The sequence below is a fragment of the Camelina sativa genome, chromosome 19, assembly GCF_030686135.1.
Source record: "Camelina sativa cultivar CO46 ecotype springtype chromosome 19, ASM3068613v1".
Taxonomy (NCBI): domain Eukaryota; kingdom Viridiplantae; phylum Streptophyta; class Magnoliopsida; order Brassicales; family Brassicaceae; genus Camelina; species Camelina sativa.
Genome location: NC_141898.1, coordinates 1 through 23,071, shown reverse-complemented (window position 1 = coordinate 23,071; position 23,071 = coordinate 1). Strand labels below are relative to the sequence as shown.

At 35.4% G+C, this 23,071-nt stretch overlaps 2 protein-coding genes and 2 long non-coding RNA genes across 5 annotated transcripts; 3 read left to right on the top strand and 1 right to left on the bottom strand.

Moving 5' to 3' along the window:
* Positions 1 to 198: 198 nt before the first annotated feature.
* LOC147919980 (clathrin heavy chain 2-like) lies at positions 199 to 9,203 on the top strand. Its single transcript, XM_087501876.1, has 30 exons — positions 199 to 524; positions 934 to 1,138; positions 1,455 to 1,543; positions 1,642 to 1,720; positions 1,799 to 1,926; positions 2,028 to 2,126; positions 2,208 to 2,316; positions 2,425 to 2,504; positions 2,587 to 2,814; positions 2,904 to 2,969; positions 3,096 to 3,212; positions 3,316 to 3,513; positions 3,599 to 3,715; positions 3,812 to 3,871; positions 4,065 to 4,151; positions 4,249 to 4,332; positions 4,420 to 4,554; positions 4,643 to 4,705; positions 4,785 to 4,889; positions 4,967 to 5,079; positions 5,173 to 5,425; positions 5,510 to 5,646; positions 5,730 to 6,008; positions 6,094 to 7,096; positions 7,196 to 7,681; positions 7,765 to 7,935; positions 8,039 to 8,224; positions 8,343 to 8,465; positions 8,553 to 8,663; positions 8,754 to 9,203. Exons 1-30 carry the CDS (start codon positions 480 to 482, stop codon positions 8,907 to 8,909), a joined length of 5,112 nt encoding a protein of 1,703 aa, XP_087358002.1. The 5' UTR covers positions 199 to 479; the 3' UTR covers positions 8,910 to 9,203.
* A 3,247-nt stretch (positions 9,204 to 12,450) lies between these two features.
* LOC147919979 (uncharacterized) lies at positions 12,451 to 12,922 on the bottom strand. Its single transcript, XR_015591021.1, has 2 exons — positions 12,785 to 12,922; positions 12,451 to 12,681 (listed from the first exon to the last, which is right to left on the bottom strand). It is a non-coding gene; the product is annotated as an uncharacterized LOC147919979 (long non-coding RNA).
* Positions 12,923 to 13,042: 120 nt separating this feature from the next.
* Positions 13,043 to 16,651, top strand: LOC104764538 (phosphoinositide phospholipase C 2-like). Of its 2 annotated transcripts, XM_087501875.1 has the most exons (10): positions 13,043 to 13,099; positions 13,326 to 13,613; positions 14,163 to 14,359; positions 14,447 to 14,582; positions 14,689 to 14,925; positions 15,007 to 15,245; positions 15,353 to 15,470; positions 15,590 to 15,742; positions 15,822 to 15,908; positions 16,020 to 16,651. In XM_087501875.1, the coding sequence occupies exons 1-10, from the start codon at positions 13,043 to 13,045 to the stop codon at positions 16,311 to 16,313; spliced, it is 1,806 nt and encodes a 601-aa protein (XP_087358001.1). In that variant the 3' UTR covers positions 16,314 to 16,651. The 2 variants fall into 2 exon arrangements, with proteins under 2 accessions (XP_087358001.1, XP_087358000.1); XM_087501874.1 differs by having other exon boundaries at positions 13,048 to 13,613.
* A 5,679-nt stretch (positions 16,652 to 22,330) lies between these two features.
* LOC147919978 (uncharacterized) lies at positions 22,331 to 23,065 on the top strand. Its single transcript, XR_015590494.1, has 3 exons — positions 22,331 to 22,591; positions 22,764 to 22,851; positions 22,958 to 23,065. It is a non-coding gene; the product is annotated as an uncharacterized LOC147919978 (long non-coding RNA).
* The last annotated feature ends 6 nt before the right edge of the window (positions 23,066 to 23,071 follow it).

The window sequence follows — 23,071 nt, the reverse complement described above, 5'->3', positions numbered from 1 at the left end:
TTAATATAATATGACATGACATATTGTTGTATTTTGATTGGTTAAATAAGAGGGGTGAAATGTGGTGAATGCAAGAATTTTTCTAATCATATTATGATTATTAGTATCGTGGATTTTAAAAACCTAGACGCGTGAAGCCCGTTAAGGTACAATCCAGGCCGGGCCTGGTATAGATGTAAGATCGGATAGCTTCTCGTTATTTCTTACAATGTTAAGTCTTACTACACCTATATATTTGTTTTTATTACTAGCCCATTTTTTTTTTCTCTCCCCTTTCTCCTTCCTACTCTACCATCACCACCTTTCTCGTTCACTTGCCTTCAGATCTGACTGGCAGCGAGCGATTTTATTTTCTCCTCCGGTCTCTCCCTCTCTCTCTCGTCTACGTTCCCTCTCCTCGCCGTTGGTGCTTCCTTCTCGGCTGTGGATCTGATTCTATCTAACCTCGGATTTTCTCTTACCGCGATCAGTGGTCAAACATGGCTGCGGCCAACGCCCCTATCACGATGAAGGAGGTCCTGACGGTGAGTTCTCTATCCTTTATCACTCTTAAATATATGTGTATCTCATTGGATCGAGCGTGGTTTTGATCGATTTAGATGTTTCCGTTGCTTTACCCTCTCATCTCTAATAATTAAGCTCTGCTGAAACTGTTGTTTTATTGATTCCAGCTTCCTATTGTTCTGAATTCTGATGTATCGTTGTTTTACCTTCTATTATTTTATTTTTAAACCCGATCGCTTGTTCGGGGAATGCATGTTTCTGATTCAATTTCTCTAAATATGTTCAGATCTGTGTTACGACCCCGAATTTTATGTTGTTGTGTAGTGTGCAATGTGCCTATATACTCGGATCTCATTACTATGTATATGGAACAATGTGACATTACGCTTCATTTTGATTTTTTTTTTTTTTTTTTTTTTTGATTTGCAGCTTCCGAGCGTCGGGATCAATCAGCAATTTATCACGTTTACCAATGTTACTATGGAGTCCGACAAGTATATCTGTGTACGAGAGACGGCACCACAAAACAGTGTTGTAATCATAGATATGAATATGCCGATGCAGCCTCTAAGAAGGCCTATTACTGCAGATTCTGCTCTTATGAATCCAAACTCGAGGATCCTTGCCTTAAAAGGTATTTTAATTGTTTCCGTCGATTGAAAAATCTCTGTGCCGTGATTATTCAGTCATGACACCCTTACGAGTTTGCCTTTCAAGTGTTACTTAGAGCTAACATTGCTTCTTCGTCTTGTTAGCGACATATGTTATCTATTTCGGTTATCTGTTAATTTTCCTTGCTCTCAACTTTGTATTCATGCCTTCATATTGGATCGTATCTTAAAACCACATGATTAGAATAGAAATCTTGTTTGTTGGATGTTTCCGTATATTGGATATTACTTTTTTCTTCCTTACCTCGTTGTTCACTTTTCTGTTTAATTTTTCTACAGCCCAAGTTCCAGGAACTACTCAGGATCATCTACAGATATTTAACATCGAGGCAAAAGCAAAGTTGAAATCGCATCAGATGCCTGAGCAGGTGAGTGTGTTAACCAATTATCTTTGCTGTTGCACTTCATGTACTCTCATTTTTCCGTCAATTTTTTTTTGGAATATTTATCTTTCATATTTTATCAGGTTGTCTTTTGGAAATGGATTACACCAAAGATGTTGGGGCTGGTCACACAGACTTCCGTATATCATTGGTCAATTGAAGGTTGTATATCTTTCAGCATTCTGTTAAAGTTTTCATATCATGTGTTTGTGTTACTAATTTTCTTTCGATGTTTTCTAGGTGATACTGAGCCAGTTAAGATGTTTGATAGAACGGCAAATTTGGCCAACAATCAAATTATAAACTATAAGTGCTCTCCTAATGAGAAGTGGTTGGTTTTAATTGGAATTGCTCCTGGCTCTCCTGAGGTAGGTTTACTGTGCCATATATTAGGTTAAATAAAGACATCAAAATTACAGTCATGTTGCAAATTCCTGACTGCTCTCTTCTTTATTATCATATTCTGTAGAGACAACAATTAGTAAAAGGAAATATGCAGCTTTTCTCCGTGGATCAACAGCGGAGCCAGGCCCTTGAGGCACATGCTGCGTCATTTGCGCAGTTTAAGGTAACTACTTGGTTTTTTGGCGAGTTCGTTCTATGGTCTAATCTTGAACTGTAGTTTGACTTGCAACATTATTAATATTAGGTCCCTGGGAATGAGAATCCTTCTATTCTTATATCCTTTGCAAGCAAGAGTTTTAATGCTGGGCAGATAACATCAAAGTTGCATGTCATTGAACTTGGTGCCCAACCCGGTTAGCTTCCTCTACACAAAACTATATTTTCCCACTTATTTAGTGTATTTGGTAACATTTTTATTTGGCTATCATCTGATCTTTAAAGGTTGGCGATTTTTTTTCCAGGAAAACCATCATTTACAAAGAAGCAAGCAGATCTCTTTTTCCCCCCTGATTTTGCTGATGATTTTCCTGTTGCCATGCAGGTTTGTTGTTGCTTTATTATTAGTTATATTCGTAAGTTGTTAGTGAAAATTTCTTGGCACTAATTTTTCCTTTTCCTGACAGGTCTCTCACAAATTTAACTTGATTTATGTTATCACCAAGCTAGGCCTGTTGTTTGTATACGATCTAGAGACTGCTTCTGCTATCTACAGAAATAGGATTAGTCCCGACCCAATTTTCTTGACTTCCGAAGCTTCCTCAGTTGGGGGTTTCTATGCCATTAATAGGCGAGGACAAGTTCTTTTGGCAACAGTAAACGAGGCTACCATTATACCTTTTATTAGTGGCCAAGTATGTTAATCTTTTATGCTTTTTTTTTCCCGTTACAAGCTACCCATATCATCATGCCATGCTAATAAATCTATGTTTTTGTTTCGCAGTTGAACAATTTGGAACTTGCTGTCAATCTTGCTAAAAGAGGAAACCTCCCAGGTGCAGAAAATCTGGTATGCGTATTTTTATCATGGATCTGTTGTCTTGGTGAAGTAATTATACTGGAAAAAGGGCAGCCTGTAGAAAAAGAATGTCATTTGGTAATGTGAAATTTCTCATATTCAGTTCGGATGTTGTAGGTTGTCCAGCGGTTCCAAGAGTTGTTCGCTCAAACAAAGTACAAGGAGGCTGCTGAGCTTGCTGCTGAATCTCCTCAAGGAATTCTAAGGACACCTGATACAGTGGCCAAATTTCAGGTATCAATTCCATATCTAAGCACCTATGTGTGAACATGTTTATTATTATTAAATGTAGGTAACATTAACTTGAAATTACAACGTTGCACTAATAATTTTGCAGAGTGTTCCTGTACAAGCTGGACAAACTCCTCCACTGTTACAGTATTTTGGGACTCTTTTGACTAGAGGGAAGCTCAATTCATATGAGTCACTGGAACTATCTCGGCTTGTTGTGAACCAAAACAAGAAGAACCTCCTGGAAAACTGGTTGGCAGAGGATAAGCTAGAATGCAGTGAAGAACTTGGAGACCTTGTCAAGGTAATTTTGAAATGGAAAATCTTTCCTTGAACTTGTGTTATATATCTCCTATAGTATGTTGTAACGATAAACCTTCTTATTCCAGACTGTGGATAATGATCTTGCTTTGAAAATATACATCAAAGCTCGGGCAACTCCAAAAGTTGTAGCTGCTTTTGCAGAAAGAAGGGAGTTTGACAAAATACTGATTTACTCAAAGCAGGTAAGCAACAAGATCTGTAGTTTAGCCTCTGCTGCTATGGTTAGCCTAAAGTTCATTGTGCTCATGAAGTACCATTGTTTCATATTGTGACTTCAGGTTGGGTACACACCTGATTACATGTTTCTTTTGCAAACCATACTCCGTACAGATCCTCAGGTTAGTGTGGCTCTTGGTTCTTGCTACATATTAAACTATGAAAGGAAGGTCGTAGTTTACTGGATATTTGTTGTGTAAGCACATGAAGAGTCATGAATCAGTTAACATGTTAAATAATTTTGACCTGACGGTATATAGAATGAAAAAGGTTTCCCCGTATTAATATCAATAGTCTTTTAATTGGTATTTGCAGGGAGCAGTAAATTTTGCATTAATGATGTCTCAAATGGAAGGAGGTTGTCCAGTTGACTACAACACCATCACTGATCTTTTTCTTCAGGTAGGTGAACAAGTATAAAATTTTGTATGCACCTATTCACAGAATTGTATACAGTAGATGCAAATGTGTGCTAATATATCTATTTGTGCATGTACAGAGAAATCTGATCCGAGAAGCAACTGCTTTCCTTCTGGATGTGCTGAAGCCAAATTTACCTGAGCATGCGTTTCTGCAAACTAAGGTTGAAAATTGTTGCCACCTTGTATCTTTCCGTTCTTTCTTGATTCACCCTCTTTCCTCAGACTATTTAAACCATTTGTCAACACAGGTTCTGGAGATCAATTTGGTAACCTTTCCTAATGTGGCTGATGCGATATTAGCAAATGGAATGTTCAGCCACTATGACCGGCCTCGTGTTGCTCAACTTTGTGAAAAGGCTGGACTTTATATCCAATCCTTGAAGGTTGGTATTCGTTTTTTACCTTTTTTCCTGGCCAAATATATGTATTATCTTTTCATCTTCTAACTTCTTTTCCTTATGATTTTTGCAGCATTACTCAGAGTTACCTGATATAAAACGTGTAATTGTGAACACACATGCTATCGAGCAACAGGTAGTGCCTCGGAAATATATTTTGGTTGCTAAACTCCTACATGGTAAAGTTGTTGCATAACACTCTGCTTAATATGCAGGCTCTTGTTGAGTTTTTTGGCACTCTTTCTAGCGAATGGGCTATGGAGTGCATGAAGGATCTGTTGCTGGTCAACCTTAGAGGCAATCTGCAGATAATCGTTCAGGTCAGTGGTGTATGATTTGTATGATATGATGAATCTTTTTTTTTTTTTGTGACACTAACGAGTCCATGCAATTGCAGGCTTGCAAGGAGTACTGTGAGCAACTAGGTGTTGATGCATGTATTAAGCTCTTTGAGCAGTTCAAGTCATACGAAGGGCTATACTTTTTCCTAGGTTCATATTTGAGTATGAGGTGATTTACATAAAATCTTGTCTCGTTCCTGTAAACATGCGTGATTCTTTTATCGATATGCTCGTGTTGACAATGTTTTCTTTCTGTGTTTAGTGAGGATCCGGAGATTCACTTCAAGTACATTGAAGCTGCTGCCAAGACTGGTCAAATAAAGGAGGTTGAGCGTGTAACTAGAGAATCTAACTTCTATGATGCTGAAAAGACGAAAAACTTTTTGATGGAAGCTAAGCTGCCTGATGCACGACCTTTGATAAATGTCTGCGACCGTTTCGGCTTTGTGCCTGATCTTACTCATTACCTCTACACAAACAACATGCTTCGTTACATTGAAGGTTATGTACAAAAGGTATAAGGTTTCTTGGAACTATTTTTAATGCGTTGGAGCTCAGTTTGTTTAGTCAAATATTTATACGTTTGATTCCTTGTAAAGGTGAACCCTGCGAATGCTCCTTTAGTTGTGGGACAGTTGCTTGATGATGAATGCCCTGAAGATTTTATCAAAGGCCTTATTCTTTCTGTTCGTTCGTTGCTTCCTGTTGAACCACTTGTGGAGGAATGCGAGAAGAGGTGAATCCTTTTGGTCATTCTGGTTTCCGTTCATAATTGTGTCTGTTTGTTTATGAAACTCTAATATGTTTCTGCTTTTTCAGAAATCGACTTCGTCTCCTCACTCAGTTCTTGGAGCATCTAGTTAGTGAGGGAAGCCAAGACGTGCATGTCCATAATGCCTTGGGTAAAATTATCATCGACAGTAACAACAACCCAGAGCATTTCCTGACCACCAACCCTTACTACGACTCTAAGGTTGTGGGTAAATACTGTGAGAAACGTGATCCTACCCTGGCGGTTGTGGCATACAGAAGAGGACAATGTGATGAGGAACTCATCAATGTCACTAACAAAAACTCTTTGTTCAAGTTACAAGCCAGGTATTTTATCATTATATATGAAAATTCTTACTTTTCAAATACTGGTGACTCTGTAGATTGTTAATACTCGAGTTTAAAATTGTAGGTATGTAGTGGAGAGGATGGATGGTGATCTCTGGGATAAGGTTCTCGAGGAAAGCAATGAGTATAGACGACAACTTATTGACCAAGTTGTGTCTACTGCTTTACCTGAAAGCAAGAGCCCGGAGCAAGTTTCTGCAGCTGTTAAAGCATTCATGACTGCTGATCTGCCACACGAGCTTATTGAGCTTCTTGAAAAGATTGTTCTTCAAAATTCTGCCTTCAGTGGGAATTTTAATCTGCAAAATCTGCTTATATTGACTGCTATTAAGGCAGATCCATCTAGAGTTATGGATTACATTAACAGGCTGGACAACTTTGATGGACCTGCTGTTGGAGAAGTTGCAGTTGAAGCCCAATTGTATGAGGAAGCATTTGCTATCTTCAAGAAGTTTAACTTAAATGTTCAGGCTGTCAATGTATTGCTGGATAACGTCAGAAGCATTGAGCGTGCAGTTGAGTTTGCTTTCCGGGTTGAAGAAGATTCTGTTTGGAGCCAAGTAGCTAAGGCACAACTCAGGGAAGGACTCGTCAGTGATGCAATTGAGTCATTTATCCGCGCTGATGATGCCACTCATTTCTTGGAGGTCATTCGTGTCTCTGAAGATACTGATGTCTATGATGACTTGGTCAAATACCTTCTGATGGTTAGACAGAAGGTGAAGGAACCCAAGGTTGACAGTGAGCTCATCTATGCATATGCAAAGATCGATAGGTTAGGTGAGATTGAAGAATTCATTCTGATGCCAAACGTTGCTAATCTACTAAGTGTTGGTGATCGCCTGTATGACGAAACTCTCTATGAGGCTGCAAAAATAATCTATGCGTTCATATCAAACTGGGGTAAATTAGCCGTCACACTTGTGAAGTTGCAACAGTTCCAAGGTGCTGTTGATGCTGCAAGGAAAGCAAACAGCGCAAAGACATGGAAGGAAGTATGCTTTGCTTGCGTTGATGCAGAAGAGTTCCGGTTGGCCCAAATCTGTGGTCTTAACATTATCATTCAGGTGAATACCTGATCTTAGTTGATACAAAAGTTCCATCTTATGATAGTATAGCCCAATGAATCTCATTTATAACTCGGTTAATCTTTTGGTACTTAATAGGTGGACGACTTGGAAGAAGTCAGCGAGTACTACCAGAACAGAGGGTGCTTCAATGAATTAATCTCACTTATGGAGAGTGGACTTGGGCTGGAACGTGCCCACATGGGTATCTTTACTGAGTTGGGTGTACTCTATGCTAGATATCGTTATGAAAAACTTATGGAACACATCAAGTTATTTTCAACTCGCCTCAATATTCCCAAGCTTATACGGGCCTGTGATGAACAACAGCACTGGCAGGAACTTACCTATCTGTATATTCAATATGATGAGTTTGATAATGCTGCGACAACTGTTATGAACCATTCTCCTGAAGCGTGGGAGCACATGCAATTTAAAGACATTGTTGCCAAGGTAGCAAATGTCGAATTGTACTACAAGGCTGTGCACTTCTACTTGCAAGAGCACCCTGATCTAATCAACGATCTTCTCAACGTGCTTGCGTTGCGGTTAGACCACACTCGTGTTGTTGATATAATGCGGAAGGTTAGAGGCTGACCGATGACGTCTTTTTTTTCATCTGAAAAACAACTGAGCATTACTTAACAGTCAGTTTCTTCTTATCTCAGGCTGGTCACTTGCGTCTTATCAAGCCATACATGATTGCAGTTCAGAGCAACAATGTCTCTGCTGTTAATGAGGCTCTGAATGAGATATACGTGGAAGAAGAAGACTATGATAGGTTGCGCGAGTCTATTGATATACATGACAGCTTTGACCAGATTGGCCTCGCTCAGAAGGTAGAGTTTAAATCTGCTACTCCTTTAATATCTTCTCTCTTTATATATATAATTAGCGATGGCCTGAGCGTTAATATAATCTTCCTGTGAATGGTGCAAACAGATCGAGAAACACGAGCTTGTTGAAATGAGACGTGTGGCTGCATATATCTACAAAAAAGCGGGTAGATGGAAGCAATCAATTGCTTTATCAAAGAAAGACAACATGTACAAAGACTGTATGGAAACTGCTTCACAATCCGGCGAACATGAACTTGCAGAACAACTATTGGTGTATTTCATTGAACAGGTATGATGATGGTTAAGCATTTAGAGATGCTACCGCTAGCCATTTATTTTGCTAAGTAGAACGGAAAGATAATCGGTAAATAATATCCTTTTTTTTTATGGTGTGCTTGATTATACAGGGCAAAAAGGAATGCTTTGCCACATGTCTCTTTGTGTGTTATGACTTAATCCGACCAGATGTGGCTCTAGAACTTGCCTGGATCAACAATATGATGGACTTTGCCTTCCCGTATCTCCTCCAGGTGATCTATCCTGATCCTCAAATACACTCTTTTGATTCTCTATTTGATGATATTCGAACACTATGATGAATTCTTTTTTCTTTGTAGTTTATCCGAGAATACTCGGGCAAAGTGGATGAGCTAATAAAGGACAAGATAGAGGCACAAAAAGAAGTTAAGGCCAAAGAGCAGGAAGAGAAGGAGGTCATGTCCCAACAGGTAATAACCACACAGCTACACTCGGTATCACCCAGAATCGTTCTCTCTGAAGATTACAGTTTAAAGAGTTTTGTTTTTTTTGTTAAACAGAACATGTACGCCCAGCTATTGCCACTTGCTTTACCTGCACCACCGATGCCAGGAATGGGAGGTGGTGGTGGGTATGGTCCGCCACCAACAATGGGCGGTATGCCAGGAATGCCGCCCATGCCAGCATATGGAATGCCACCGATGGGAGGCTACTAAGACACAAACTTATGTTTTTAATATCCGCATTTGGAGAGAGTTATCAGAAACGCATAGTCGGCCCAATTTGCTAGGGAGGTGTTCGTCTTAGACAATATCTGACCAGAATTTCGTCTGGGAATAATGTGGATAATAACCTAATTTCGTTGTAATATTCTGTGGTGGTTAGATGAGTCATTTTTTTTGTTGGTGTTGTTGAAAGCCATTTATCTTGGGAGGAGAGTGACTCGTATGAGTTTGTAGTTGTATTCGTTCTTTCTGCATTTCTTTTCATTTGATTTTCGATTCCTTAAACCGATTTAGAGTTGCACCTTTGTTGTTGGTAGTTAATATGAGACAATTGAATGGACTTGTTAGTACGTTTTCATCGTGACAATGCGTTTATGAAAAAAAATAATAATAATTAGAGTAAGTGATAAATTTTTATATCATTTTTTTTTGTCAACCATTGGGCCACAAATTGATCGGCATATTAGCCAAATTCCTATATTCGTAAGAGCCGGGATTCAATCCCGAGTGTGATGGTGTTTTTTACAAATGGATTTATTTCCTGTCATTGTACTAAGCTCACTTCACAAATTTCTGTATCATTTTTGTTGTACAAGTATTATAAGTTTTGCCCTATTCACAGCCACGTTGATATTTTACTTTGATTGAATCTCATTTTCCTCAAAAAATAATAATATATATAGAGGCAATCCATATTTTACTTTGTCAATAAAAACCTTAACGACATGAAACTAAGAAATGCAATGCATAAGTAAACTATATTCCTACAAAAATATAAAAAAATGTTAATACATAACCATAAACTAATCTAATCTATATTATTATTTTTGAAATACATTTTGTGTTATGCCGTTGAAGTTTTGCTTATTTAATTGGTTTTTATACAATATTAACCTCTAACTATTTTCCGAAAATAACAATTCCTGAAAATTCATTTAATGGAACTATTTGATTCGACCTAATTTGATAAATTTATTGCCATAAATAGCTTGACAACATCTATACATTTCGATTTTACCAAAAACAACTCTACGCATTAAATTTTTAATCCCATAAAAATCTTCAAACCTATTTTAATAGATCTTTAGATATTGTATGATCTCTTAAATTTAAATGACACAGCCGAGTTTGAGTAACAAATGATTATAATCGCAATAATTATTATAATGTTAATAAAGTTCATAAAAACGAGAACCCAACTTTAGAAACTCAATAATCAAGTATATTTAACTTTAGCATCAAGAAAAATATTTAATATAATATATACCGTGTTAAGAAACTGAATATTATTCTGCGGTAATGTTATCAACTCAAATAGAAAAACACTAAAATCTCTCTTTTATTACTACGGATTGTAAACTCCTTGCTCATCAAGCATTTTTCATGTATAAATATCAACTTCACAAACGAAACACAACACACAACCAAAACCACTAATATGACGGTTTTGAAACACGGGTTAAACCACTAATATGACGTTTGTTGTTATATAGCGGGTCATGTTATTAACATGACGGTTTGAATTAACATTAGTATAAATATAAAATATTACTAATTTGGTTTTGAAACACGGGTTAAATCTTCCTTTAATTATTTGGTCAATACCACTAATATAAGAATATTAGACATATTAAATCAGGGTAATTGAATTAAAATTTTGTAAAACAATTAAATCATTGGTAAAATTGTGACTTTATCCGACAATAGCTTATAAATTACATATTTATGATTTATGTCCCCTATTATTATTCTAATAATTGACAATTCCAAACAAAAATATTATTTAATTAAACCAAACAAACTAAATATATATAAAAAAAATTGTTATTATTTTTTAAAAAACTGTCCCGCGGTGTACTCCGAGTTAAAATCTAATTAAATAATAGAATACCATATTTACATATATAATTCCATCAATGATGCATTCTTGTGTTTTGCTCTCCTTCGTGTCTGATTTCTCGATGCAATTTTTTTGATGACACATTTCCTAGGTAAAGTGTTAGTTTTCTTGTCGTCTAAATAATCTAATCACAGCCATACAGTTGTTAAATAGAGGTCATAGAAGTAGAATATAGTGATATTTAGAAGAATCGAGAAATAGAAAAATAAAGGAATTGTATGAATTAGCAATTTACCTTTTCATGCCCACATTGGATTTTTAGATTTGTACTTGAGAATAAATTTTGTGTGTATGTGTGTGTGTGTTTTTTTCGTGTGGATCAATTGATATGCAACACACAAAAATAAATGATAGAACACCTTGAGGTAGTGATCAAGAGATTGCTCGTATATGGTGATCTCTTATGGCTAGAAATAATGGTCTGAGACTCCCGTTAGTCCTATGGTGATGAAAAAACACTATTTAGACATCGATGATTGGTTCTCCGATTGTAAGATTATGCTTCACAGCCCGTGATAAATCAAAGAGCTCACAAACGTAAAGATTCCATATACATTTACGTTGTATGATGCACCGGAGAAGAAGAGCGCCTTGACATCACAAAGTGAACGGGTATATATTGTGTTCAATATGTGGATTTGTTTCTAAAATCTAATTAATTATGTCATCTCAATTTTTTTTCCACATAGCAATGACTTCAAATTGAGTAAAAACAGTACATGGCAAGGAAATGTCTATTGCAGACAATGAGGGAAGCTGAATGAACTAATCAATTATAATAGTACCTTCGAATTCCTATACACTGTCGAAAATGCAATCCCCTTCCATGGAAAGCATATGTTCCATACTATTAACCACTTTTCTCCAATCCTCTACTTCCTTCGATTCACGAAGATTATTTTGCCTTCAAATTAAAATCCTCAAATTAGATAGAAAATGATTGGAAAATCTTGAAAATTTGAATTAACAATAAGATTTTAGTTCCCAAGAGATGAAAGAAAATGATATTTCTAACTCACCGGGAAGCTAGCTTTTTCCAATCTCCCGTGGCTGTGCTCACAGTCCTATTACCAGTGATAGGTTACTTAGAAACTCGTTGCAAACGTCCACGGTAATTAGAAGAGGCTGAAGACGTTTTCAAGTTGGAGACGGAGCCGATCGAGACATGCATATATCTCTGGAATTTTTTGGAAACATAAACAACTAACAGATTGTGAAAGATGAAATATAAAAAAAAAAACTTTGCTTTACTTGAGTAAATGAGTTTTGAAGTCATAGTGAGTTAAATTTATAGAGGAAGATGAAACAGTTTCTGCGATGTAGAGATTGTGGGAGAGAAAATTTAGGGATTTTTATTAGAAAATTTGGTTATTGTTTAGTTTTTTTTTTTCTCGCCACAATTTCAATTTCTTTTCAAATTTTTCTTATGAAATTTAAATTAAAAATAAAATAAAATCTCATATGGCTTAATTTAATTGGACAGATGACTTAGTGATTTATAGCATAAAGGATAACGACTTCACGTATCGTTTCTAATATCAAATTTTCGACCTTCACCACGATAAATCTCATCCTAAGCAGACACTTAACCAAATGCTAAGCAGATTGTATAGAATATAAAGGAGAAATGAGAATCAGGAACTCATGTGGATCATTCCATGTAAGAAACATAATTCTAATAGAAAACAAAGATTCGATTTGGTCCAACAACAAAACATTCAAATAGCAAAACCAACAAAACTCCCACAAGAGTTGATTCTAAAAAGAAGAAAAGACACGAAACAACTCCCAAATCTTCTACTTAGATCGCTGTCTCATCTTTCGTCTCTTCCTCTTTAATCTCCTCATACGCTTCTTCTTCCACTGTAACAACCAAACACACAAAAACAATAAAGATCCTACACACTACTTCGATTTCTCAGCACTAAACAAAAATCCATAAAAAAATTAGAAACCCATAACTAACCTTGGCTCTCATGCTGGTTTCCCTGAAGCTGTACCCTTCTTCGTTCCTCGGATTACTATCGTGTTTAGGTTTTTACAAGTGAGGAGCGGCGGAGGAGATGATAGAAAGATTTTGTAGGTTACGCTCTTATCTCTCCTTTAAACAACAACAACAAAAACCCTAAAAAAACAAGATCAACTAATGGGCTTTATCAAATCCAATAAAAAAGGCCCAACAAAAAACCCAAACGGACAGAATTTGCCAGATGGGATATTCGCAATGACAGAGACTAGAGAGAGAGAGAGAGAGAGATTGAAGAAGATCTCTTCCGACAAGGTTCAACAAGATCGATTTTTTAGTTTTTACATTACATATGGAGGAGATTCACTAAAAAATCTAATCTTGTTTTGGCAGAAGCGACACGCAAAATAAAATAAAAAAAGCGATTCTGTTTTCGTTTCTTTGTCTGATTTCAAAAACACGATAAGATTAAATTCTTTTTTCCAATTATTAGTAGCACGCAAAGATCCGTCTCTCTCTTGTTTAAAACCTCATGTCGAAGCAAACGTACAGAGTGTGTTTCTGCTTTCGCCGGAGGTTTCGTTACACTGCATCTGAGGCACCGCGTGAGATCAAGACTATTTTCGAAAAGTACTCTGAGAATGGGGTTATGACCGTTGATCATCTCCACAGGTTTCTGATTGATGTTCAGAAGCAAGACAAAGCTACAAGGGAAGATGCACAGTCAGTTATCAATTCTGTATCTCTCCTTCATCGTAATGGTCTTCACCTTGATGCTTTCTTCAAGTACCTTTTTGGTGAAAACAACCCTCCTCTTGCTCTTCATGAGGTAAGTTTTTTTTTTTTTTTTTTTTTTTCTCATTCTCTTGTTTCGATTTCTTGAGTTCAGGACTTTTTTTAGTCAACTATGAATTTGATTGATATGACAATAACTCAGATTTTGAATTGGGATTATTCACATTTCTTGTTTGGTAGCTAAGGGATTGGTGTGAGACAGTGATATTTTTTTGAAAATACTAGTCTTGTTGGGTGTTTCATAGAGACTGATTCAAGAATTCGAAGCACTTCTTTTTTTTTCTTTTTTCTATATATGTGTCGGCTACAAGAGTTTAAAGCGATATATTGGTTTTTCTTTTTATGTCTACTAGTGACTGTGAAAATAAAGTTCAGAATGTAACATAATAGGAATGTGACAGTTACTCTTTTAAGAACTCTTGTCTCAAGAATCCATGATACAATTATTGAACTTTTTACAATTCCGGCTATACATCATATAATTATTATTGTGTGACTTAATTAAGCTGCTAGCTATAATTTTTTTAGTTTGATTCTAGACTTAACTCTAATGAATTTGTTGTTTGACCTTTTTTTTTTTTAGGTGCATCAAGACATGGATGCTCCTATATCGCATTATTTCATATTCACTGGTCATAATTCATATTTGACTGGGAATCAGCTTAGCAGTGACTGCAGTGAGGTGCCTATTATCGATGCATTGAAGAAAGGTGTTAGGGTGATTGAACTGGATATATGGCCTAACTCCAACAAAGATGATATTGATGTTCTTCACGGAAGGTTTGATATTCTCTTTGACCTCAATCGAATGAATTCAAGGTTAGGTTTTTGTCGTTTATTTTTGTTTACTGAACTATTTTGAAACAGGACTCTCACTGCACCTGTGGGGTTGATCAAATGTCTAAAAGCTATCAGAGCACATGCCTTTGATGTATCTGACTTTCCTGTTGTTGTAACTCTTGAAGATCATCTTACTCCTGAACTTCAGGCTAAAGTTGCTGAGGTAACCTCTTTCTGCATTTTTTTTTTTTGTTGAGATTTTTTTGTTTTTCCGCTTTGATTGATGATTACATTAATACTGAGATGTGTTGTTTTTGTTGTTTGATTAGATGGTTACTGAGACATTTGGGGAAATTCTGTTTACTCCTCCTGTCGGAGAATCTTTGAAGAAGTTCCCATCGCCAAACTCTTTAAAAAGACGGATCATCATCTCAACCAAACCCCCAAAAGAGTACAAAGAAGGAAAAGATGAGGAAGTGGTGCAGAAAGGTAAATCCTTGGGTGATGAAGAAGCTTGGGGGAGAGAAGTTCCGAGCTTTATCGATAGGCAAAAAAGTGAAGCCAAGGTATGTATCAAGACAGATCATCTTCATTTCAGTTCTGTTGGTGTTCATATTCAAAAGATATTAGTTTCTTTTTTGGTGCAGGATGACTTAGATGGAAATGATGATGACGAGGATGATGATGATGATGATGATGATGATGAAGACAAGATTAAGAAGAATGCACCACCTCAGTATAAACATTTGATTGCAATCCATGCTGGGAAACCAAAAGGTGGGATTACTGAGTGTTTAAAGGTAGATCCTGACAAGGTTAGACGCCTTAGTTTGAGCGAGGAACAACTTGAAAAGGCAGCAGAAAAATATGCAAAACAGATTGTGAGGTAATCACATGAATGATTGTCATATTATGTTTTTTATGTTTCAGAGTAAAAATTGCAGTCCGTCGTCAACTCAGCAGTATGAATCCTGTTAATCATGGTTTGCGCAGGTTTACTCAACAAAATTTGCTGAGGATTTACCCAAAAGGAACTAGAGTTACTTCATCAAACTACAACCCGTTGGTTGCCTGGAGCCACGGTGCTCAAATGGTAGCTTTCAATATGCAGGTATCAACTTATTTTTACACAGTAGTCAAACTTTTCATTATTTTGGAGAAGCTCACTTTACAAGACATCATCCGTATTCCTCAGCTAACTTTATTGTGCTTTCTTTTTCATGTACACAGGGATATGGAAGATCATTGTGGCTAATGCAAGGAATGTTTAGAGCCAATGGCGGATGTGGCTACATCAAGAAACCAGATATTCTGCTGAAAGGTGGATCGGATAATGACATATTTGACCCAAAAGCTACTCTACCTGTAAAAACAACACTTAGGGTGAGATATCTGATTCTCTGTATGCTCTCTCCTTCTGCCAATACAAAATTGGTGAACTGAATTCTTTTATTATCCTTAGGTAACTGTATACATGGGAGAAGGCTGGTACTTTGATTTCCGCCATACACACTTCGATCAATATTCACCTCCTGACTTCTATACAAGGGTAAATTCGATTTCCTTAAACCTCACGTAAATGTTTTGACTTTGGAGATAGTATTGTTCCTTGTCTTTTTAGATTGCAATATAATTTGAGCTTTGATACATACATTTTCAGGTTGGTATAGCTGGAGTTCCAGTGGATACAATAATGAAGAAGACGAAGACATTAGAGGATAACTGGATCCCATCTTGGGATGAGGTATTTGAGTTCCCATTAACCGTTCCAGAGCTGGCTCTGCTGCGATTAGAAGTGCATGAGTATGACATGTCAGAGAAAGATGATTTTGGAGGACAGACATGCTTGCCGGTTTGGGAGATACAAGAAGGAATAAGAGCATTTCCTTTACATAACCGGAAAGGGGAGAAGTACAAATCCGTGAAGCTTCTCGTGAGGGTGGAGTTTGTGTGACGATTGAGATACAGCATTTAAAACTGGTCCGGTAAGTTTTAAGTACCACAGAGTTTGTGAATTTCGAATTGGAGGATTTGGTGTCTCAGTGAGTGTGAGTGTGAGTGTGAGTGTGAGTGTGAGTGTGAATGTGTGTGGGAGAGGATCTGCTTGATTTGTTGTGTGTAATATTATGTACATATAAGAGGCAAGAGAGAGTGAGAGAGACGACGATCTTGTCTCGTGTGTTGTATTATTATTATGTATGTAGTAGTCTCTCGTGTTAGACTGTAACAGTAAGATACTTGTTGAATCATCATTGTTGTTCCTTGTGTAAACAAACGACTGTGTTTTTAAAACTTGTTTGATTTTCATTCGGAAAGAAGCGTAGCTTCAAAAGAAAGCTCTTACATACAATGTGACATATCACAAGATTCACATCTAACTGATCCATATCCCATAAACGAACCAATCACACCCTCAAAAAGAGTTATTAACCCTTGTTTAAAATTTCCAAAAAAGAAAGAAATGAGAAAAGTGTTATGAATATATCTAGTATTCTATGGATGCCTATTATCGGGCCATTAGTGGACTCGTAAACCCTAATATGTATTTTATATATGTTATATCATACAAAATTCTAGCCGACTGAGCAAGTACGATGCCCTAGCCGTCAGAGACTAAACTAAACAAATCTCACGCAACCCTACTGTTTTCCGACAACCTCTCATACCTCCGGTCAAGCCACAAAGATAAGTAACCCACGGTTTTATAATTTATTTATTTTTGGCTCATGTCATATTGTTTGTCGATTTGTTCGATTTTTATCGCTTAGTGAGATCTAAAGCATCAAACGAATCGATCATATCTTATTAATCTTGCGTTTGTTTAACTTGCAATATATTGATTGACATGCTATTTTCTCCAATCTTATTGCTTGATCGATATCGATATATATATGTATATGGTGTTAGTGGATTTATATTATGTCGGTTTAGTACAAGTAATACCGAATCATGTTATATTATTATCGGTCTCGTATGTCATATTTTTATTTATTGAGATATGCTAAGTGTTAGTTGATCATACTGCGGTATTATGTTAGATATATTTATAACACTTTATAGTCTCCCTAATCCCAATCCCGAAATACATAGTTGTGATTATCTTATTATTTTTAAGCTTAGATTATATCATGCTTATTGATCGACATATGTTTATATACTAATTTATTAGTTTGCCGAGGTAAGACTCATGCTTATAGCTGGTCTAATATCTCGTTGGTTTACGTTTGAATACAGCTATATATTATATATGAGTGTGAATTATAAGAATACATAAACGGTGATTCAAGCTGTACCACTTATCGCTTATATATTTTATTATTGTTTTGTTATTTACCGAGATAACTTATACTCGTTTATTTGACTAATTATTGGTATATATATGCAGTTGAGGCTGGTTTTAGTCGGTGAATCTCTTTGAATGCCGTAGCCGACCTCTCAGTTGATGAGTCGTTTGTATCGAACTAAAGTTTTGCTGTTGCAACATGAGTCGAAGGACTAAGCAATATTCATTGCCAATGATGTCTCCGTCTGGATTTCTAATAACATCTCCATCGAGATAAGTATTATCATTTTTATGGTTTTATAAATTAGCAAATAAATAAGCATGATGTGCTTTATTAGCTAGTGTTTTTTTTAAAAAAAATCTATATTCACTGATAACTGATTAAAACACACACACACACATATATATATATATATATAAAGATATGATGCTTAATATTTATTTAGCATTTATTTATACGATTGTTTATAATATTTCTAATTTATTTTATTTGTTTAATCACAAATTTAAATCTAATTAAAATTAGATTTAATATCATGATGAAATATTTTAAATCATGTCCTCCAACCTGTTTTTTTGATGAATACATTGAAAATTTAGTAACAAATTACTAAATAATAATTATTGATCATGTTTTCTTGGCATCACTTCTATGGGGAGGTTTAAGTCCAAGTAAATGATCATAAAAATTCACTAGTTCTTTAGAATAATCTAAAGAAAGTAAATCACTAAAAGTCTATAAGAGAATATATACAAACAACTTAATTCCACTTATAACCAAAATTATAATAGAAAATAATATCATTGTTGGAAATATATTAGAGAAAATATATTCTACTTGTCACAAAATATTGTTGTCATGTAAGACACAATATAGTGAAAAAATATTTTTAAAAAATATTATAATCTTATTTTTTTTGTGACTGTATAAAATTATGAGATGTTGATGTAAATCACATCCTATTGGCTTGGTCTATTCATTGAACTGAATATGACTTTATGCAAAGAAAAAGGAAATTGCCACATCAATATCAATAATAAGAAAGTTACTATAAAAGTGGTTATAAATGTGGGTATGATATATATATAAGGTCGCGGTTAAGTCAACTATTATCTCCACTATAAGTGAATAATAAGTACATGAGGTACTTATCTCATCTATATATGATGATGATGAAAGAAGTTAGTGTGAGACAATTTCCACCATTCTACTACAATAATAAGAATTAGTAGAAAAAGTATTGAAAGCTCTTGAAGAGTATATATATATTATTGTCTATGAGAACACAATTTGATATTAATGTGTTATAGTCTCCCAAATCTAGAAGTTAAAAAGGTCTAAGATATAATACATGACCCAATTTGAGAATATTATTGATTACAGAGTGTGATTCAAATCGATATTGATAGACATGAAGTGTCATCATCTCGATGAGGAGACAAGAGGTGATGGAACATAAATAAGATTATGTTCACACCCAAAATGAGTTTAATCACTCATATGATAGAGCAAATCTTGAGGATTTGAAAAGTAATCATGTTGAGACAATAAGCAAAGAAAATACTTTGAAATCATAAGTATTACCCAAGACAAGAAAAATATTTTAGAGATTACATGCATTATCTAGAAGATAAATTTCTTTGTGAAAATCTCACTGTTTGGCATGACCGATTAAGCCATTCCGATTCAGTAGTGATGCGAAAGAATAATCAGAAATTTCTGAAAAGATTCATTAGAGAACCGAAAGAGTTTTCCTAGTGATTTTCTTATGTGTGCTGCTTTACAAAGCAAGCTGATTATATGGCTTTCACCGACCCCATGAATTTGGATAGTGTCAATTTTCTGGTACGTATACAAAGAGATATTGTGGATTGATCATCAACCATAAATTCGAGTTTGCAAGATTATTTGGTTAATTGACAGTAGTGGTGAAACCAGGCTATGTGATTGACAAAAATGACTCTATATGTCAATAAGTTCGCATCGGGCCAATGAATTATCATGAGTACTCCTCATTACAATTGGTTTGGGTCAGAAACTATATATATTCCATCTAAATGTGTTATACATGTTGAGTTGCTCCACCACATTGATATAAGATGGGATTTGAAAAAATGTTAGAAATATGATATGAATCTCTTTTGAAGATTGAATATCTCGAGATTTTGAGGCTCGAGAAGCAGAGACTGTTATTTCGGTGAGTCAGTCTTTCCAACATAAGGGGGAGAAATAAACAGCTGGAAAATATATATATATATATATATATATTGAGAGAAATTATCTTGATCCTCGTACTTTGAAATGTGCGCTAGAAATTGAAAAAGATAAATTATTTGCAAAGTTTAGCAAATATGCTAGAAGGCATTTTCTGACCTTGAGTGACAAAGTCACATATACCAGCTGTGCTCCAATTGAAATTAATATCCTAGAAGGATAAGATCAACTGCTAGTAAGTCTGAAGATCGCATGAAGTGTGATAGACTTATGGTTCCAAATATAAGCATCCTCGGAAAAGAAAAGGAGCATAATTTAATATGGCACCGAGGAAGCAGTGAGTTATGTAAATCTCTAGAGGAGATTTAGAGACAAAGACATGAGTAAGAAAGAGATTCAGGTACCTGAGAATCATAATGAAAATAAATCTCAACAAGTTGAGTCATGTCTCGAAAGAAAAGGAACCAAAAATCAAATCGACGTCGTAAATATGTTTGCATGCAGTGTTGCAGTTGATTATGTTATGGATTAAAATCAAGGATCATAAACCGCGATTAATAGAAAAGTTTTATTGAAAAGTGTACATAAAGAATGATTGGTTAATCATTGAAAGAAGAACTACGAAATAGTTCAAGTCTCTTAAAGAGATAATATTTGGACTTGTAGTCCTTACACTTAAAAGTGTAAAATGAGTGGGACATAAGGGGATCTTTATGAGAAATAAAGTACATGTAGTAGTATAATGATTCTCATAAATACTTAATATTTATTATGAGAAATGCACTCTCATATGGTGGAAGCAACTATGTAGATCCCTTATGAGTTTGAAAATAAGGCAAGACTTGATTTGGTCTATTTAGAAGGTTTTCAAACTATAAGAGATATCCCTTAAAGTAATTATCTTGCTAATTATATTGCTAGAAGCAATACCTTATAGTTCTCGAGAATATTGTAAAAGCAAGAAAAAGTCTTGATGTCTTTTGACACATTTGGAGAGAAAAATGTGAGAGTTTATCTCTATGAGAGAATCATGTTTGTAGATCATTGTTGTTGATCTTAGGGATCTCATAGTGGGTTGAAAATAAATCGGGAACAAACGAAGAGAAATCTTAGGGTTGTGTAAATCCGAGATTGAACACTAATTGTAATTGTGTTCAAGAAGTATTTTCAAGAAAGTTTGAGGACATAGGCCTTTGCTGAACCTCGTTAAAAGAAAAATTATATATGTCTTTTGTCTCTTCAGCACTTACAAGTGGTTCTTGTTAAAAGAAAGGTAAAAGAACAAGTGCAAATATGTTGATGATGAAAATGTTATCTAATCTCCAGTAGAGATTTCACATACCAAGGAAAATATGGAGAAATAATCAATGATGAAATATTACTCCTGAAAGATGGAGAAATTGGATTGTATAAGATCAAATATTTCATAAAATTTCTTGAGGCTACAGATTTGATATCTGATGAAAGAGATGTTATCTCAAGATGCTTAGATCATCTTACATAGAAAAATGGTCTTGTAGTATCATACTAAGAAGAAGAGTTGAAAGAGAAAGTTTTACAAGTAGATTATGATACTCTTATGTATAAGATTGTTTGGAAGATTGTATGTAATAGATTCAAATAGATCTTCTATATGAAAGGGTTTCAAATGACTTGAAGTTCAATGACGAAGGAGAATATATGATGATCATATGAGTTTGTACATGAAAACATTGTTTATAACAGTTCAGAAAAGATGATATATATATGATCATAATGCATAATCTGAAGATGATGCTTTCTGGGGGAGAAATATGATCATAAGCGTGGTTGTACTCTTTTTCCCTTATCATGGTTTTTATCCCATTGGGTTTTTCCTTAAAAGGTTTTTAACGAGACAACAAAAGAACACGCGAAAGATAAACACCTGAAAAAGGAATATTATGATTCCAGTGGTGAAAGACTATCATCTTCAAAGTCTTTGAAATACATTGATGAGATTGTGAGAAACAAAAATAATGATAAAGATGAGTCACTTGCGAGACCCATGACCAATAGAAGAATGGCGATACACGTTTACTGCAGATTCGTTCAAGTGAAGATTAGGCGAACCATTTACCAAAGCATTTCCAACCACTACTTTTAAGAAGCTACTTCATCATATTGGATCAGTCATCTCGAAGATTTCAAGTGATGTACTCAAGAGGGGGAGTAAAAGTGCGTTGCACTCTTTTTCCCTTAACCATGGTTTTTTCTATTGGGTTTTTCTGGTAAGGTTTTTAATGAAACAGCATCTCACATGCACATTTGGAACTATATTTTTATAATAGTCATCCAAGAGGGAATGTTATGAATATATCTAGTATTGTATGGATGCCTATTATCAACCCATTAGTAGAATTATAAACCCTAATATATATCCTTATATATATGTTATATCATATAGTACAGATAAAATAATATAAGAGAATAATTCTCTAAACCTTTATTCTTTAACAAAAGGGATATTTTAGTAAATGAAAGAGAGAGAGGTGGTGGAAGCGCGCTCTATCTCAAAAACTTTTGGGGGTTAATGTAATGATGCAACTCTCATTCTCCTCCTCCTCCTCATTCTCCTCCTCTGTGTCCTCAACAATTGAAAACCGTACAAAACTCATACATAAAGCTCTCTCTTCCTTCTCATTCTTCCGCCTTTTGAATCTTTTTTTTCTTCCTCTTCTTTCTCTCCGCACAATCCCCAAATGTCCTCCGACAGGTACACCCCCAAACTTCTCGATTCATTCATCCTAACTCTACCTCTTCCAATTTTGTGTTTTTTTTTTGCTTGTGGGTTATCTTATTGGTGTAAAGGTCGATGCTTTTTGAAGCTGGTTTGGTTTCTGTGGAGGGTTCAATTGATTTCTTTACCCTTCTTGTTTTTTTTTTAGGATACTGTGCAAGTTCTTTGTCCATGGCTCGTGCTTGAAAGGGGAAAATTGTGAATTTTCTCATGACTCCAAGGATCCTCCGAATAATGTAATGTAATCTCTTCTCAAGATTGTTTCTTTCTTTCTTCTTTAATGCTGGTTTTGAATTTTGATTCCCAAATTTGTTGACTTGTTTGGTTATATATGTAAATTAGGTTTGCACATTCTACCAAAAAGGGATATGCCTTTACGGGAGTAGATGTAGATATGATCATGTCAGAGCTTCTTCCAATGTTCCTAGACCACCTCTTACCTCTGACTCTGAGTCT